The sequence below is a fragment of the Ciconia boyciana genome, chromosome 27 (genome assembly GCF_034638445.1).
Source record: "Ciconia boyciana chromosome 27, ASM3463844v1, whole genome shotgun sequence".
Taxonomy (NCBI): domain Eukaryota; kingdom Metazoa; phylum Chordata; class Aves; order Ciconiiformes; family Ciconiidae; genus Ciconia; species Ciconia boyciana.
The window spans coordinates 1,114,740-1,131,209 of NC_132960.1; the positions used below are offsets into that span (position 1 = coordinate 1,114,740).

The following is a 16,470-nucleotide window of genomic DNA, read 5'->3' on the forward strand; positions in this document are numbered from 1 at the left end:
GAAGGGCACGATTATTGTTAAAGTTTATCTCCAAATACAGTGTACGGTAGTCAGTGGAGTGCCTCGAATTTATGGCTTAACACACTGCTGTGGACAGATTATCGAGTGTCTTGTGGTTTAATGGTTCCTCATGCATGGTTCCTGGTCACGGCATGCCATCATGCAAATCGTTTCTATGCATTGAACGAGCACTTTTTGTTGGGGGGAATCAGCCTGAGCTGTCTCCAGGCTGAAGGTACCTGATTACCCCATCTCCCAAACCAAGTAAAGCCCATGTAGAAAGTAGAATGCAGATAATAAATATCAAATAAACTATGACAATTAAATGGCATGGGCTAAATGGGTGGTTTGTTTCTTTTTTCCTTTTTTTTTTTTTTGTTTTACTTGTTTTAACTTTTTTCTTTTTTTCTTTTTTTTTTTCCCTTTTTTTTGCTGCTTAACTAAATGCAAATCTAGTTTTGCATGAACAAACCCTTTAACATTGTGACTTCTGGGTTTTCTTTCAATAATAATCAACAAAATGGGAAAATAAAATCCATTTTTGGCTGCTTTGGAAAATATATGAATCCCAGCAGCGGGTTTTGTTTCTGTGTGTGTGTGTGTGTGTGTTTTATTTTGCTTGTTTGTCCTAAGTTGCATTGACTGATGTGGAACATGCAGTATCCACCTGCCCAAACAACAGAAAATCCATTTTTTTTCCTTTTTTGTGTTTAAATGTTTGTTTACAAGGGTCCTTTAAACAGGTGGTGGGTCACTGCTTTAGATGCAACGCTGTCACACAGTAAGCAGACTATGTTTGGTATAAGATCTTCAGGTAAGTGTCTCCACAGCTGTTCTGTATTGATATATTTCATGAAGTTTGTAAACAATCTTTTCACTTGCAAATATTTTAATTTGTACAATTCTATTATTTTGTCTCAACACTTGGATTCCCTGACGTCTTTTTGTCTTTTCGCCCTTTCTCGTCTTCCTTCCTCCGCCCGTTGCTGTTTCTCCTTCTCAGGTTTGGTAACACTGTCATATGATGGGAGAGACGCCGTAGATGGGGTGCCTTCTTTTTTCTCCCTGTTTGTTCCTCCGTTTTCCAGCTTTGTGGAGACAGGCCTTCGGCTAATAAAGCCCCGTCTTGCTAAACGAGCCCTGTAAGCCCTCTGGATAACCACCGCTGAAACTTCTTCCTGCTTACGCCGGAGCGTAGTTGTGATAGGCTCATAAGACACTTTGGAAGGGTTGGATGCCACGAATCTTTCCTCCATCTGTTGTCTCAGTATATCCAGCTCTCCACTGTCCCCCAGGACACGTTTGGTGAAGGCAAACAGGATGTCTAAACAGTGGATCCTGTCTCCACTTACCATAGGCAGGTCCATGGCAATGAGTTCAATGGTGTTGGGTTTTGGGACGCGGAGAGGATGTTCCAAAGCATCAGCAAAGTCTGCGAGCTTGCTGTACTCTATGAACTGTGTGGCATCGGGGTCAAATTTCTCCCAGATCTCATAGAAGGTCTCAAAGTCGTCCTCACTTAGTGGATCTGCACTCTCCTCCGTCGCCACGCTGAAGTTCTCCAGGATGATGGCAATGTACATGTTGACCACGATCAGGAAGGAGATGATGATATAACTCACAAAGAAAAATATCCCTACTGAAGGGTTCCCACAATCCCCCTTAAAACCACTCCCAGGGTGCTCCTTGTCTAGGTCGCAGTCTGGAGGCCGGTTTAGGATTGGCAGCAGTAGGCCATCCCAACCAGCTGATGTGGTGATCTGGAACAAGCAGATCATGCTGTTGCCAAAGGTCTCAAAGTTGAACATATCATCTATGCCAGCCTCATGCTTGACGTAGGCAAAGTTTGACATGCCAAAGATGGAGAAGATGAACATGACCAAGAACAGCAAGAGGCCAATGTTGAACAAGGCAGGCAAGGACATCATTAAGGCAAAAAGCAAGGTGCGGATTCCTTTGGCTCCTTTGATCAAACGCAGGATACGTCCAATGCGAGCCAGTCGGATGACTCGGAAGAGAGTGGGCGACACAAAATACTTCTCAATGATTTCAGCCAGGAACATTCCTAAAGAAGAAGAGAAGGGACAAGTGTGACAATGGAGACGTGCAGCCTGCTGCTCCTTCTGAACGTAGTCAAGGGACCGGGAACACAGAACACCTTGGTCCGATTTTCAAAGGGGGTCTGTGATTAAGAGGCCTCACCTTCTGGCAGCTAAGTCTGAGCTAGCTGCTCTGGCTCCCAAAGTAGTTCTCCGAAACGGAGAGGGAGAGAGGTACAACTACAGAGTGATTCGTTCACCTGGATAAGGATGGATGAGTCGTTTCCTGGAGGTGTCTAGCTCTTGGTGCCTAACTCTGCCATGGGAGTCAGGCTATGGACTCTATTTTGAAGACGCTAAAAATATCTAAGACAGATCTTATTTCTAGCAGCAGACAAACCTGGATCTGAGTTTTATACTGCAGGACAGTCTCTAACTGTTGGTGTTTTGTATGCCTGGGCAGAGCTGCAGCCAGCCAAGCTTTTTGAGTGACCCTGTTGTATTTCTGAGGTTATGCATATTTTACAGATTAGCTGCTAGAAACCAAAACCCTGTTGGAGGAAACTGGTTGATTCAACATTCAGCCAAACTGAAAACAAGAGTGCAAATCACATGCTGATGTAGGAAGCACTGCAATGCTATTTTCAGTGGTTAGTAAGCATTATAACATTCTGATGAGGTGAGTAAAATTTCTGTTTTTAAAGACAGGGAGAGTAATTGTCAAGTGTCTTACTCCATACAACTGGAAATGAATGCCAGAACAGAGGGAGGAGGGCACATTAGTCAGGACTTCGAGCTGCCAAATTCTGCCACGGTCTCTTCACAAGGCTAAAAAGAGAACCTAGAAGTCCTGGTACCTATAGATCACCTTCAAAGACAAGAATGTGTTCTACTCTGCAAACACCAAGACAGCCTAGCACTCACAGACCTCTATCTAACTGGTGTCGCACTTACCCACGATGGACAGAATCACAACCACGAAGTCAAAAATGTTCCACCCGATGGTGAAATAATAGTGCCGCAAGGCGAACATCTTCAGCACACACTCACAGGTGAAGAAGATGACAAACACCAGGTTGATCCAGTAAAGGATGTCCTCCATCTGCTTGCTCTGTGTGTCTGTCTCCACCATCATGGTCACCATGTTGAGGCAAATGAGCATCATGATGACTATATCAAATGCTTGCTGAGTAACAAAGTCAAAGACAGCTCCTTGAATGCGGTTCTGTGCAACAGGAGAGAGACAATGAACCAAACAAGTCTGAACAAAAATCTACCGTTAGTCAACACATTATTTCACTCTTGGTGGAAACAGGCATGAGGACATAGTTTTATCAGTATCTTATGAAGCTTTCAAGGCAAACTCTAGCCACGATTCAATAGGTATGGGAAAGGCAGGAAAATGCTATTATTTATACTGCAAGCATGCTACCACAACCCTATTAGCAGCATATCTTCCTCTTTGTTGAGACCAAAAGCAGGGTGATGCACTTCCATTCACAACTGGAGAAAGCAGCCAGGTCTGCCTTGCAGTGGTGGCTCTGACTGCAGGGCCCTTGAACTAGATTGCAACAGCCCCTCTTGCATCCTTGCAGCAGTCTAGTTCCAGCAGCAGGCAGAACAGCAGGATGCCTTATCCACAGCAGTATCTAAGGGACTCACCCAATATCGCATGCAAAGCCTCTCAGAAAGCAGGGAGATGTGCTTAGGGCTCGATCAGCGCAACCCACAAGGCTGTCTAATTGTCCAAGGTCCCGCTCACTAATGCCAGGAGGCCTCCTACTCTCCATCTACAGCCTCGCAGCCAGACAGGGTTTTCACAAGGTTTGGCTGATTCGAGTGAGCCAACTGATTATCATCAACCACAGCGGTAGCATTTTAACCTTTCTCAGATGATACCTGAATTACAATGACAAGCACATGGTGATGTGGAGTCCAGCATGAGTTAGAACAAAGGATGCTTTTGGAGCCGAAGCTCCTTTGAAAGTCTACTCCTCAGGTTTCTTCCTTCAGTTCCCTTTATAACATACTCACCAGAGGTCGGGGAATAGGTTTTTGAGGCTTCTTTGAGCCCAGTTTTTTCATAGCATTATAGTACTTCTTTTGTTCTTCCGTCATGAAAATATCTTGACCTCCAAAGTAAAGGGGCAAAAGGAAAACTGGTTACAATCAGCTCATACACCAGAAGGGAAAGGAATAACATCCTAGCTAAGTCATGAGGGTACCTGCCATATGGGAAGTTGGTGGCAGCTATTTTAGACAGAAATAACTTATACTAATACCCAAGGCGTACTGATTTGCCTTTAAAGAAAACTGAGTGTTCTTCCTATGAATAACCTGTCTTATTGCACTACATCCTTCCCCATCCCCTCTGTCTCGTTTGTGATAAACAGGTAGCAGAGGTGTCGGGCCACGTAGCAGGCACTGCAGACACACAAATCCTCAGCTTGACTTACAGGGCAGAAAAGCAGTATATGAGAGAGGGAGGGAGGGGCAAGGAAGAGATCTTACTCCCAGTCTGTATATTTTAGTCAAGGCAAAAAACCCCAGAAATGCATGAAAATGTAGTCTAGGGAAAATGTCTAATCTGGTTTTACATAAAGCTTTGGGCTGCCAGTCTCAGTGAGGCTGGGTAGGGAGTGATGCACTGAGAGTCACAGCGGTTCTGCAGCCCGCAGCTCTAAGAGGGAAGGCTTGTGCCCCAGACTGAAGGTCCCTGGCCTTTATTTTGAAAAAAACAAAAAACAAAAAACAAAAAACAAACCAAAAACCAAACCAAACCCATCGGCCTGAAGACTCAACATTCCTCTAACAGGTCTCAGCTCCCCTTACTAATCAGCAAATACAGATCACTTATCTTTTTCTTTTGTTGATTGAAGTTGTCAATGATGACACCAATGAACAAGTTCAGGGTGAAAAAGGAGCCAAAGATAATGAAGATAACAAAATATATGTACATGTAAATGTTGTCCTCATACTTGGGTTGCTCTTCTTGCTGAATGGGAGATGAGAAGAGAAATAAGTGACATTTCAAAGACATCATACAAATATAGTCAAAATTAGATTGGTCATGTTTCCAGGTATTCCCACGTAAGGCAGTCATGCTTTATAAAGCTGTAGTTATATATGGAAAACCGTGTCCTCACACTGTTTGAAGTAAAGCAAAAGTATATGCATGTATATTATATGTACATACCAGGAGGAAGGTGATCTAATTTTCAGAAATATAATATGCTACAGTTTCACTGTAAACGAGGTCAGTGCCCATAAAATATGTAGTAATTTGCAAATCACAAAGGAAATGATCATTTTAATGACAAGCACTGTCAAAGTGAAGATGTCATTCTTTCTTTTGAAGAGGGGCAGGTGAGACCATCAGCTGATCAAAAAGAGAACAACATTTTTTACACTGTCCTGACATAGTCACACCACTTGTTTCCAACCCTGCATTCAGTGTAGGACAAGAAAATCCATTTAAAAATCTTTTCATACAAAACCAAGAGAAGAGAAGGAAAAAAAAATTGGAAAGCAAAAAGGAAGTAATGGTATTTGCATGATTCCAGCATGCAAGAACAAGAAAAGTGCCTGAAGAAAGAGCTCCAATCCAGACATCATTTCAAAACTGGATTCAAACCGACACCTGGGCTCCCATGCAACCTTCTGGCTAATTCCTCCCCATAATTTATTCTGATGGTGAAATGTGTAACTTTATTGTATTCCATTCTTCTTTATTGTATTCCGTATTTCTACTCCAGCGGGAGTTTCCCTGCCCCTAAAGCAACCAGAAGAACCCTGCCCTTTTGGGGATTTTCTTGAGCATCTTTTAACTTCTCACACTAACAGAGCAAATGAGACAATCACAGCATTAAAGACATAACATAAGCGTAGTTCTACAATTTTTACTCTTGATTTTACCAAAGCAAAATAGCAGAGTGAACACTGGGAGGTGAGTTTGTGGTCATGCACTTTACCTTTCTGGAATCTACTGCTGCATACATGATGTCCATCCAGCCCTTGAAAGTAGCCTAGCAAAGAAAACACATGTTCTCTTAGACAGAATTCACCCAAAGTAAAAGAACAAACCTGATTTGGGCCAGCTACGTCAAGGACTCCCTGGCACTCTTGATCGCCCTGCATACTGAACTTTAATACTACTTAAATATTTCTCTTTTCATTTAACCTAAATGAAATGAATCAAGCTCAAGAAGTGGGCCCACGTGAACCTCATGAAGTTCAACAAGGCCAAGTGCAAGGTCCTGCACCTGGGTCGGGGCAATCCCTGGTATCAATACAGGCTGGGGGATGAAGGGATTGGGAGCAGCCCTGCCGAGAAGGACCTGGGGTACTGGTGGATGAAAAGCCAGACATGAGCCGGCAATGTGCGCTCGCAGCCCAGAAGGCCAAGCGTCTCCTGGGCTGCATCCAAAGCAGCGTGGCCAGCAGGTCGAGGGAGGGGATTCTGCCCCTTGACTCCGCTCTGGTGAGACCCCCCCTGCAGTGCTGCATCCAGCCCTGGGGTGCTCAGCACAGGGAAGACATGGACCTGTGGGAGCGGGTCCAGAGGCGGCCATGAAAATGATGCGAGGGCTGGAGCACCTCTGCTATGAGGACAGGCTGGGAGAGTTGGGGTTGTTCAGCCTGGAGAACAGAAGGCTCCAGGGAGACCTTGTTGCAGCCTTTCAGGGAGCTTATAAGACAGATGGGGACAGACTTTTTAGCAGGGCCTGTTGCGATAAGACAAGGGGTAATGGTTTTAAAGTGAAAGAGGGGAGATTGAGACTAGATATAAGGAAGAAATTATAATGAGGGTGGTGAAACACTGGCCCAGGTTGCCCAGAGAGGTGGTAGATGCCCCATCCCTGGAAACATTCCAGGTCAGGCTGGACGGGGCTCTGGGCAGCCTGATCTTGTTGGGGATGTCCCTGCTCATTGCAGAGGGTTTGGACTGGATGACCTCTGAAGGTCCCTTCCAACCCAAACTATTCTATGATTCTAGGATAAATGAATCTAAACAGGTTTACTGTTGTCTCATGGAAGGTTGGCAGACTCTTTGGAGAGCAGAGCTGGGGACACTTGCTGTGCTGGGAGACCCACACTAGGCAAAGGGATGAAAGATAAAATGGCACTTTTATTCCAGACCCAAACCCAAGTGGGATTAATGGGATGCTGTATTTCATGGAGAGAGGGAAGCAGTCAAAACACATTAGAAGCAGCTTGTATTTACCACTGCTAGGGAGATGGTGAAAGCAAAACTTACAACTTGCAGAAGAGCCAGATATCCTGCCCCAACGTTGTCAAAGTTAATTTTCACATTCTTCCATCGAATCTCAGTGGAGTTGGGTGGCATCAGCGCTTCGCAGTCTGTCTTGTTGTTAACAATATCTATTTCAAAGCGCTTCTCAGATGTTTCATTAAAGCAGTAATGATATTTCCCGGCAAACAGGTTAACCCCCATAATGCTGAAAATCAGCCAGAAGATAAGGCAGACCAACAACACATTCATAATGGAAGGGATAGCGCCAACCAAGGCGTTGACAACCACCTGTGTTGGAAGGGGTGGGAAAAAGTTTCAGTATAAAACACAAGGCAGGAAACAGCAAGCATCAATACAGCTGTTTTTGGGGGGGGAATAGGAGGTAAGGCCACTGACAGATCTGTGGCATTTACTCCACGCAGAAGTTGGCAGTGAACTTATTCCAAGCGGTAAAAAATTCTGCTTAAAAGCCACCTACTGAAGCTCTGTTTTTAAAATAAAACAGGCCAGGTTGTTAGATTTACTGGGTTTGATTTTGGATTGTTACTTCTTTAGTTTAACAACAATTATTTTAAATAATTTTAGTTGCCAAAAGGGAGAAGGGGGCATTACTGAGTGAGGCTCAGACTCTCTTCTTAGTAACAAACAGGCTCCTAGCTAAAATTTTCTCAGAGCCAAGTTTGAGGACACTTTTGCTCATGGATTTGATGGGTCTTATCAGCCAGTGGCCCTTACGGCCATTCCCCGCTTTCAAACAAGGCTGTTATCACTTCAAAGCCTGCCTCCTGCTCCCACCGAGGTCACCAGCAAACTGCGTGGCACTGACTTCGGTGGGGACAGGACCAAGCCCGGCATTGCTCTGTTAAGACTAAGCAGTGAGTCGCTGTAAACATCAAGATCATATTTGTGACTAAGCAAGGCCAATCATGTTGTCTCAGGCAGACAGCTGAGCATGCAGCTATGCAGGCTCAAGAAGACAGAAAAGCCATGTTCCTTCCTCCAAACTGCAGCAAACACAGCGGGAAGCGATAATGGGTTTTGTCAGAGCTCGTATCTTCCACTGTCTCCTAATTTTAGCCTTTCACAGTTTGGGAGCACCATGTCCCTAAGCATCCCTGGCCAACACATGACAAAACGTAAGCTATCAGGCTTTTAATAGAGTTAGGTCAGCAGGATATTAAATCTTTTATTATGATCTCCTAATTTAGATTCCTTTAATAGATGAACAGAATCTAAACTGTTTTTACCCCTTTGCCTTCGTTTTGAAAGACTACTCAATTACAGGGTGATTCGGGAGTCCTCAAGTAGCAGCACCTGAGCCACAACTGGTCCTGGCCACCATCAAGCGTCCCCTCTCCTCCCACAACGTCTGTCTGCTGGATGCAACCACCACACGCACGATAAGCTCTGCAGCAAGCACCTGTCCTCCACCGTAGTGGGCATGAAGGAAAATTGAAGACAACAGGGATCTAGACAGTGAGTAGCGTCACGACGACTGTTAAATGACGGCACGAATTCAGCACTGTATAGCCAGTGAGGTATAAAGACACAGGTCAGAGTCAGGCCCTCCAGACAGGCTCTAGACAGAATGCCTTTGCTTTCATTCTCCCTTCATCCAAACAGGACGCTCTGCTGCTGAACACCGACACAACAGCAGCACGCCTTCTTGGTTTAAGATCCTTCAGGTATCAATACGCTGCTTTATTCCAGTTCATCACAGGAAGCGAAAAAAGTGTCATATCCTCCTGAAATACGGCCACTTACAGTCCGTTAAATTTATACAGCATTCAAAAAGATCTGAGAGAAGGAACATGGCTTTTGTGTGCAGACTGACAAAAATGCATGCACGTTTCATAGCATTACTGTCAAACTTCCTGAATAATTTAAGAGCAGAGCAAGCTCTTGAAAATGCAGATTACTACGGAGTAGAGAAAAGCAAAGAACTACATTTTATGTTTCCTTTGCAAAGGCATTTCAAATCTCTATTCTCTGGCTCAAAAAAATTGTTCTGGTTGCATGGGGCAGCAACACTTCTCTTCAAGTCAAAACAAAGGAGAAATAATTGGGTTTAGGTAACTAACAGGGCTGCCGTCATAACTCTACCAATTTTGCTGTGGTGAAAATCCCCCACTTTAAGCATGAGAACTTCCTGATTATGCATTGGGAAACACAGCTTCTCTCCAGCACGGCTTAAAAATAGCTTTTAATATCTACAGGTTTAGTGCTAGGTCTTTTGCTTTGTGACCGTACTCTTAGGTGGGACCTGTACCCAGCCCAGCAAAAGCTCTGGCTTTGTGTCGATGGAAAAGTTTTCATCCTTTGTGCCTGTATTATAGAATAAAGTTTAGAATTAAGCTAACTGACACAAAGAAATAATAGCAGGATAACATATTAGGGAAGAAACAACCCTCTTTGGATTTGTTATGGTATCATTTATTTCTATCACTCCCTCTGGAATTTGAGGATTCCTGATCAGCTCATTGCCTCTCTCGCGCTGTATTTTGTGCTCAGTTACGCTACAGCAAATTCAAAGGAGATCAGAAGGATCCGGGTGGAATTGCTCCAGTCAGACCCTGAAGTAAAACTGCGGCTGCTACTCCCTTCCCTTTTTGTTTTAAAAATACGTAATTTTCTCTCTTGTAATATCTCTAATTGTGAGCTAACTGGGATTTAGCACGAAAGACCTACATTACTGTTCTAAGGGCAACTGGGAACCCCATTAATACAACATCCCCTTTACCTAACAGAAACATACAATTCTTTTGCATGTTCTTATAAGACTATTTCAATCCCAAATGGAAAAAAAGCACCAAAATACAGAATATTAGTGGCAAAGTAACGAGACACTGCAATAATTTCAAATCCCCAAGACAGTGGTGCTGTCTAACAATTTGAGGAAAGCTTGTTAAGTTCAATGCTTTGCTTGTGCTTCGTTGCTAGTTCCACAGTGACAGGACAGGGGACCATAAAGCATGGTAAAAGGGAGGGAGTGGAAAGGAAAAGCTTCACTATCAGACAAGGCTTCCAGTCACCACCAGACTGGACCGAGAACAACAAGGTGCAACAAGAGGAATTAAACCAAAGCCTTTTTTTCAAACAGCTGAGCTCCCCCCCAGTCCCTTCCTGAAGGCCTGAGTGATCCAAGAACGGAAGCAGCCTTTTACCCCCTTGCAGGCAGATTGCATTTTTAAAAACCCCTCAGACATAGTCTTTCAATCCAATTCCACCAGCGGCCAACACCTAGAGAGGCTGGAGACACTGCGGTGGTTCAAATTCTGCTTCTTTGCACCTGGTGATTCTCCCTAGATAAAAAAAGTTACAGCTGAGAAGCCCCCTCGGATGCTAGAGGTCAAAGCCAGGCTAAATGAGAACAGCCAAGTGTTAACATCGTCTACAAATGGCATGTGGTTTGGGCCAGTAATCAATGTAATGAGGCAGCTTAATGCATCTCCCTTTCTTAAGAGGGGAGGGTGCAGCGGTGGGCAGGGTGAGGGGACATCCACGGTAGAGGTGATCAAGTCAGCAGCTGCATCATGATTCTGTTTGGAATTTTCTTTCCACCAGTTTTGATCAGTTCTAGCATGCTTAAAAAAAACCGCTCCACAGGCATGCAGAAGGATCAGCTGCTAATGGCATCTTACCCTCATCCCCTCAAATCGGGACAACGCTCTTAAAGGCCTCAAAGCTCTTAGTGTCCTAAGGGACTTTATGGCACCTAGTTCCGAGTAGCCCAGGGCATTAGCTATAAGGCTGACTAAAGAGACCTACACAGAAAACAGAAAAAAAGAAAAAAAAAAAGAAAGAAAAAAAGAAAGAAAAAAAGAAAAAGAAAAAAAAGGTTCCAGACTGTTAGAATGAATCCCCTAGCACTGATTGCCCAGCCCAGACTGCCAGCCTGGGCGGCCCCCATAATAAATACCGAAGACATGACACCAGCTGCCTACTTCACTTGACTGAAACGACCTGGAAGGAAATAATGCGGTTGAGAAAGGCATAAGAAAAGAACATAGGGGAAAGATAAGTGAGAGAGAGGCAGAGACACACAGACGGAGAAGGGGTCTGTCGGAAGGAAGAGCCCAAACGATGACAAAAACCTTACCCTCGCCCTTTACTGTCTGCAGGATCCCAGCGGCTCCCATTAAATTTAAGCCAGACAAATTTTAAAGGTACCTATGAGAAAGAATACAGATAAATACACACACTGCACAAACTGCGCTCAACTTGCATAGCAAGCCACCGTGCTCACGCTGAGTGGTGGTGCTTCATCCGTGGCAATGGCCTTCAGGGATGGGACGCGTGCCTGAGCTTGCTTCTGCCAAAATAATTCTGAAAAATGTGAACACTGACCCCGTCACACACAGTGCTGAGGCAGCTGATTCCAACTTTTACTGCCTGAAAACCCAAGGATGGGTGTGTTTTTTCTGCTTGTAAGACAGAGCAACTGTCATGCACTTTTTTTGCCTGCTCGAGGTTGCAGTGACATTTGCGAGCACCTCTGAGGGAAGACGAGGACGGGCAAGTCCGTCTTACAGATGGGCAAACCGAGGTGTACAGCGATTGCGTGGTTGCTCGGGCTCATACACTGACACTGTGACACAGCTGGGGACAGGTTTCTTATATCCATTTTTCAACACCATAACCACAAAGACAGCCTATTTTCTTTGCCAGCTTGGAACCACATTTAGGCTCTACACTTGCGAATTATTCAATATCCTTAACCAAGTGGTACTGAGAGCAGCTCGGGGACTCGCAGGATTAAGCTCTGTGTTACCAACGGCCTGACAGCGTGGGGCCATCTACTTTTTGACCTGGCACGTGCGTTTAGGGCAGCAGTCCATTTCCCACTCGAGTCAACGGAAAACGCTTTAGATTAGATCAGACATGACTTGGCCATATGTAAAAGAGTATCTACAGACACCATTTCATCAGCATCCCACTATCTTCTATTTTTGGCTAGTATCACATTACAGACACAGATAAGAACAGATATGTCAACCTTTTTTAAGGAAAAAAGAAAAGACATCAATATACAGTAACAAATAATGGAAAAACATGAGACCTCCTCCTATAACAGGTGGGGTTTTTTAGCTTAATTCTCAGAATAGGACACCTCCTATTTATCGTTCTTTCTAAAAAAAGGCATATTAAGATAATAACGTGGAATTAATTACAAGGACAATTCTTATTCCACGCATATTCCAGGGAAATTTCAAGACCAGATTTCAAATGCATGAACATGCGGGAAAACGTAGAGATTTCATCTTATTTTACTGTTTGTGCATGTGCTTCACGCTTCTTCTGTCTTCATATCTGCCCTAAAATAAGTGGCCACAATATATGGCAACATGGCTCTTTGGTTTTTCCATGTGGTTTTCTGATTTTAAAATGACACTGATTAAAAACATGCCAGGGGTGTCCCAGAGGTTTACAACAAAGCCTTTGTGATCAGCCTACTCAGGACAGGACCAAGCCCACAGCAACACCAGTACGTTAAAGTCCCGGTCCCAAATTTCAAAATACGGATGGGCTCTGGAGGTATGGGCTAAAAGGTCCCTATACACAGAATAACAGCGTTTTACCCTGTAAATATAATACAGGGTACGGGCTTCACTGAATCCTCGCTTTTAGACCTTCTTCCCCTTGGGATAACGCCTCGCTCCCGAGTAGGAACCTAACACAACGGCAGTAAAATGTCTAAAGGCTGTTTTAGCTTTCATGGGGTCTTTTCAGTATTATTCTCTCGGGACACTCCGACAGAAGACACAGCAGGCACCGATGTCAGACAAAAGGAATTCCAGATTGACTGAAAAGCAGAAGCCTTCATTATTACCCAGAAAAAGACTTTGTCTTCACAAATACACCCAGCAAGCTTTGGGAATCAGAGGAGGAGGGTTATTTGACAATGCTATCAAACCTGAAAAATAACATTCAAGAGCGTTGTTATGATGCAAAGGCTTATTCTCTATTAGTTACGGCTGCCATCCTGACTTCACTCGAACCCCGTCTATGTCACGTTAGAAAATTTGGGGGGGGGGGGGGGGGAAGTGATTTGACAGATACAGGACACGATGCATAGCTGAGATTTTGTTGAGTAATATTTTGGCATCTTGAATTCACATTTCAGATTTTGTGCAGACAAAAACGTGCAACTCCCCTGTCTACAATACCAAGCGAAAAGAGAAATTTCTCCTAAAGCACTGTGATTTCAGGTTCCTTGTACATATGCACTTGTTCACTCCCTGTAAATGTGTTACCTGACTGGGAAGTCCCTTATCTTTACTCCACCAGCAGCCAGATACTTGGGAAGCAAATGAAAAATGCGACCCATCTGTCAATTGAACTGCACTTCATTTGTTCCCAACAGCTGGAATGCAACTCACAATCTGAAGCACAAGGACCGTGAATGCTATTTTTGTGCTCAGCTGCTGGTCATCTTTTTAATACAGTACCCCAAAGAATTTCATTTGCTGAAACATTCTCCTCAAAGCAGCACAGAAGAATAGATGGGATCTCGCATTAGCTTCCATGTTAGCACTTGTACTTCATCTTAAGGCAGTGAAAGAGATACAGGGTTATTTTCAGAAAAGAAAAGTTACTACTTCAAGACGTGTGTTAAAAGGAAAGGTGTTAAGGGGATCAGAGAGGACTTCTTTAAAAACAAAAATTAAAAAATCCGTTTTCCACAGGAAACGTAGACATCTTGAGTCACTTCTGCCCCTGAATTCCAAGCATAGTTCCTCCACCTACTCAGAAATATTTCCAGAGTGATAATGTCACTGAACAGCAACTTGGCACAACTGAATCATATTCAAAATGTTCCTAATGAGAAGCTTGGAAAAATTTTTAATTTTTTTTTTTTATACTTGCTCTTGGGGCACTCACTACGGACAGTGATTCACAACTGAATGTGATGAAACGTTTTAAAAGAATCCAAGCACTTGGGATTCTAAAGTTTCTTTTTTTGCAGTTCTTTGGACTTCCAAGTCCTATTGAATTCCATAATTTTCTGCCACTTTTGACAGCATAAATTCCATTTATTTTAAATGCCCTTGCTGTGCTTCCGAGCCAAATTTATTGCTAACACTTTTCTCTATTGTCTTTCTTCTTTTAATTCTCAAATTTATTCTCCCTACCAAGATGTTCTGCAGGGGAATTCCAGGGCGATCATGTGCTGATCTGTCCAGACCGACCATTTCCCTTGCTCATGCTATGATCTCTCATCAGCAAGCTGTCTTTGTTGTTTGATATGGTCCTGCTTTTTCTCTCCTGGGCATTAGATCTTTTTAACAGAAGAAGGATGATGTTGAACTCCATTTTGCATAATAAGCTTTCAAAGTACTCAGATTTTCACAAATATATCCGTCCAATGTTCAGAACCACAGACCTCATTAGGTGGTAGGATGGGAAGATTTTGCCTGCCTCATCATCCCCCCGTCGTTAATAACGCAACAACATGATTACAGAAAGAAGGTGTCACCAAGGAATACCATGGCTGCACAAGTTCTCCCACTGTTAACACCTTCCAGTAGCTCAACATGCAGGCAGGCCTCTTAGAGACAGTATTTTCAGCGGAGCAAAAGAGCCAAGGGCTGGAAAACCCTCTTTTGTCTCTGCAGGCTCATTAGCACCTGCAGGGCAGAAATTCCACAGTTGCACAGGAAACGCTAGCAATACTCAAAGGGCTCAAGGGTTTTATCCTTGTTTTGGAAACTTACAGATATCTGGGACTGAATCCTCATTAAATGTATGATTCAGTTAGGACACTTCTCAGGAGAAAACATTAGCCCAGCATTCTTCTAACTAACATTTTTTTCCAACCAGAAGTAAGGAGGAGAGGATACATACAGCCACAATGAGGAAATCCAGCCAGCACCAGGCGTTAGTGAAGAACTTGACAAATCCATAAGCGCACCATTTCAGCAGCATCTCCAGGATGAAAATGTAAGTGAAGACCTTGTCCGCATACTCCAGGATGGTCCGGATGGTTTTTCTCTGTTCTATGTAAATATCCTCAAAAGCCTGGGAAATAACCAAGTACTCGTGTCATTATATCGGATTTATTCCATAGTTCAATGTTGTTATCTAGAAGCTTATTCAAACGATACTGAGATGAGCAGTGGAACTGCATTTGTTCTACAGTGCACCTTATCTGCTCTAGTAGTTGCAACACCAAACCAAAAAAAAAACCAAACCAAAAAAAGGAAAGTCCTGAATAAACAACACAAGAACTTCTCTGCTTTTTAGGGATCTGCATACAAGCCTTCGTATCTAAATGTTCATTAACTGGTATCACTACAGTAACACACGCAGGCAGGTTTTCTCTGCAGCTCAGCACACCCAAAAGGGCTGGGTTCATGGGCAATCAGAATGTTAATTACTGCGAAGGCTGTGCATGTACAGAAAACCAGGCTGCTGCTGCTGCGGGATACGAATTGTTGTGGACTTCTGTCCTCAAACTCACGAGTAATGTGTGCTTGAAGTTGTTTGTTGTATAACCCTATCTACTAAACAGTGTGCTGTGTGAAAACAAACAAACATAGTGATTATTTGTGTCTATTTAACACCACGAGGTCAAGAAGGTCTGCAAAGATGGGAAAGTGAAGAAAGGCAAATATAATTATTCTTGTTCAGTAATGTGAAAATGAGCCACAGATACGGGCTGACTTTGTCCAAACCCCTCATGTTTCTAGTCAAGCTGTGATCAGAACCCAGATTTGCAGGCTTTCAGTCTTCGTTCTTAAACTAAACAAAAATCATTAATAAAGGCTTTTGTACAGTACCTACCACAATGGAGCTGTGTTGTTTTCCAAGTAAGAATCATCACAGCTTTCTTTTTCACCAAATTTCCTACATACAGCTTTCCCAATTAACCGTCCCCGAGCTTAACGCAACTGAGCTACACATATTTCTGTATTTTACTCACCAGAGCACCACTGCTCAGGAGGATCATGAAGATGATGAAAGTCTCAAACCAGTTATGTTCCACAATCAGAAAACAAGTCTTCCTCAAGGTCCACCAAGACTTCCCCAACCCTTCCTCAATATTGACCTGACAACATTTACAGCGCTGCATACAACCTGGAATGGGGACAGTGCACAAAGGAGCATGAGCCCAAATTTTGTTAGGTAACAGATGAGATAAGGTAAGAACCTAAAATTGTAATTGTCTAGAAGCAG

General features: G+C 43.6%; 1 protein-coding gene across 7 annotated transcripts in view; it reads right to left on the minus strand.

Annotated features, from left to right (window-relative positions):
• Window positions 1-629: 629 nt before the first annotated feature.
• SCN8A (sodium voltage-gated channel alpha subunit 8) overlaps window positions 630-16,470 on the minus strand; it is a 56,775-nt gene continuing 40,934 nt past the window's right edge. For 6 of the 7 annotated variants that reach the window (XM_072847140.1, XM_072847138.1, XM_072847139.1 and 3 more), the window contains 8 exons: window positions 16,217-16,371; window positions 15,139-15,312; window positions 7,297-7,581; window positions 6,011-6,064; window positions 4,897-5,034; window positions 4,074-4,178; window positions 2,994-3,264; window positions 630-2,065 (listed from right to left, as the gene is read on the minus strand). In XM_072847140.1, coding sequence (XP_072703241.1) covers window positions 918-2,065; window positions 2,994-3,264; window positions 4,074-4,178; window positions 4,897-5,034; window positions 6,011-6,064; window positions 7,297-7,581; window positions 15,139-15,312; window positions 16,217-16,371 — 2,330 coding nt within the window. In that variant the 3' untranslated portion in view covers window positions 630-917. Of the gene's footprint in view, window positions 2,066-2,993; window positions 3,265-4,073; window positions 4,179-4,896; window positions 5,035-6,010; window positions 6,065-7,296; window positions 7,582-10,934; window positions 11,058-15,138; window positions 15,313-16,216; window positions 16,372-16,470 lie in introns of all 7 variants that reach the window. The other variant, XM_072847144.1, reaches the window with a different exon arrangement.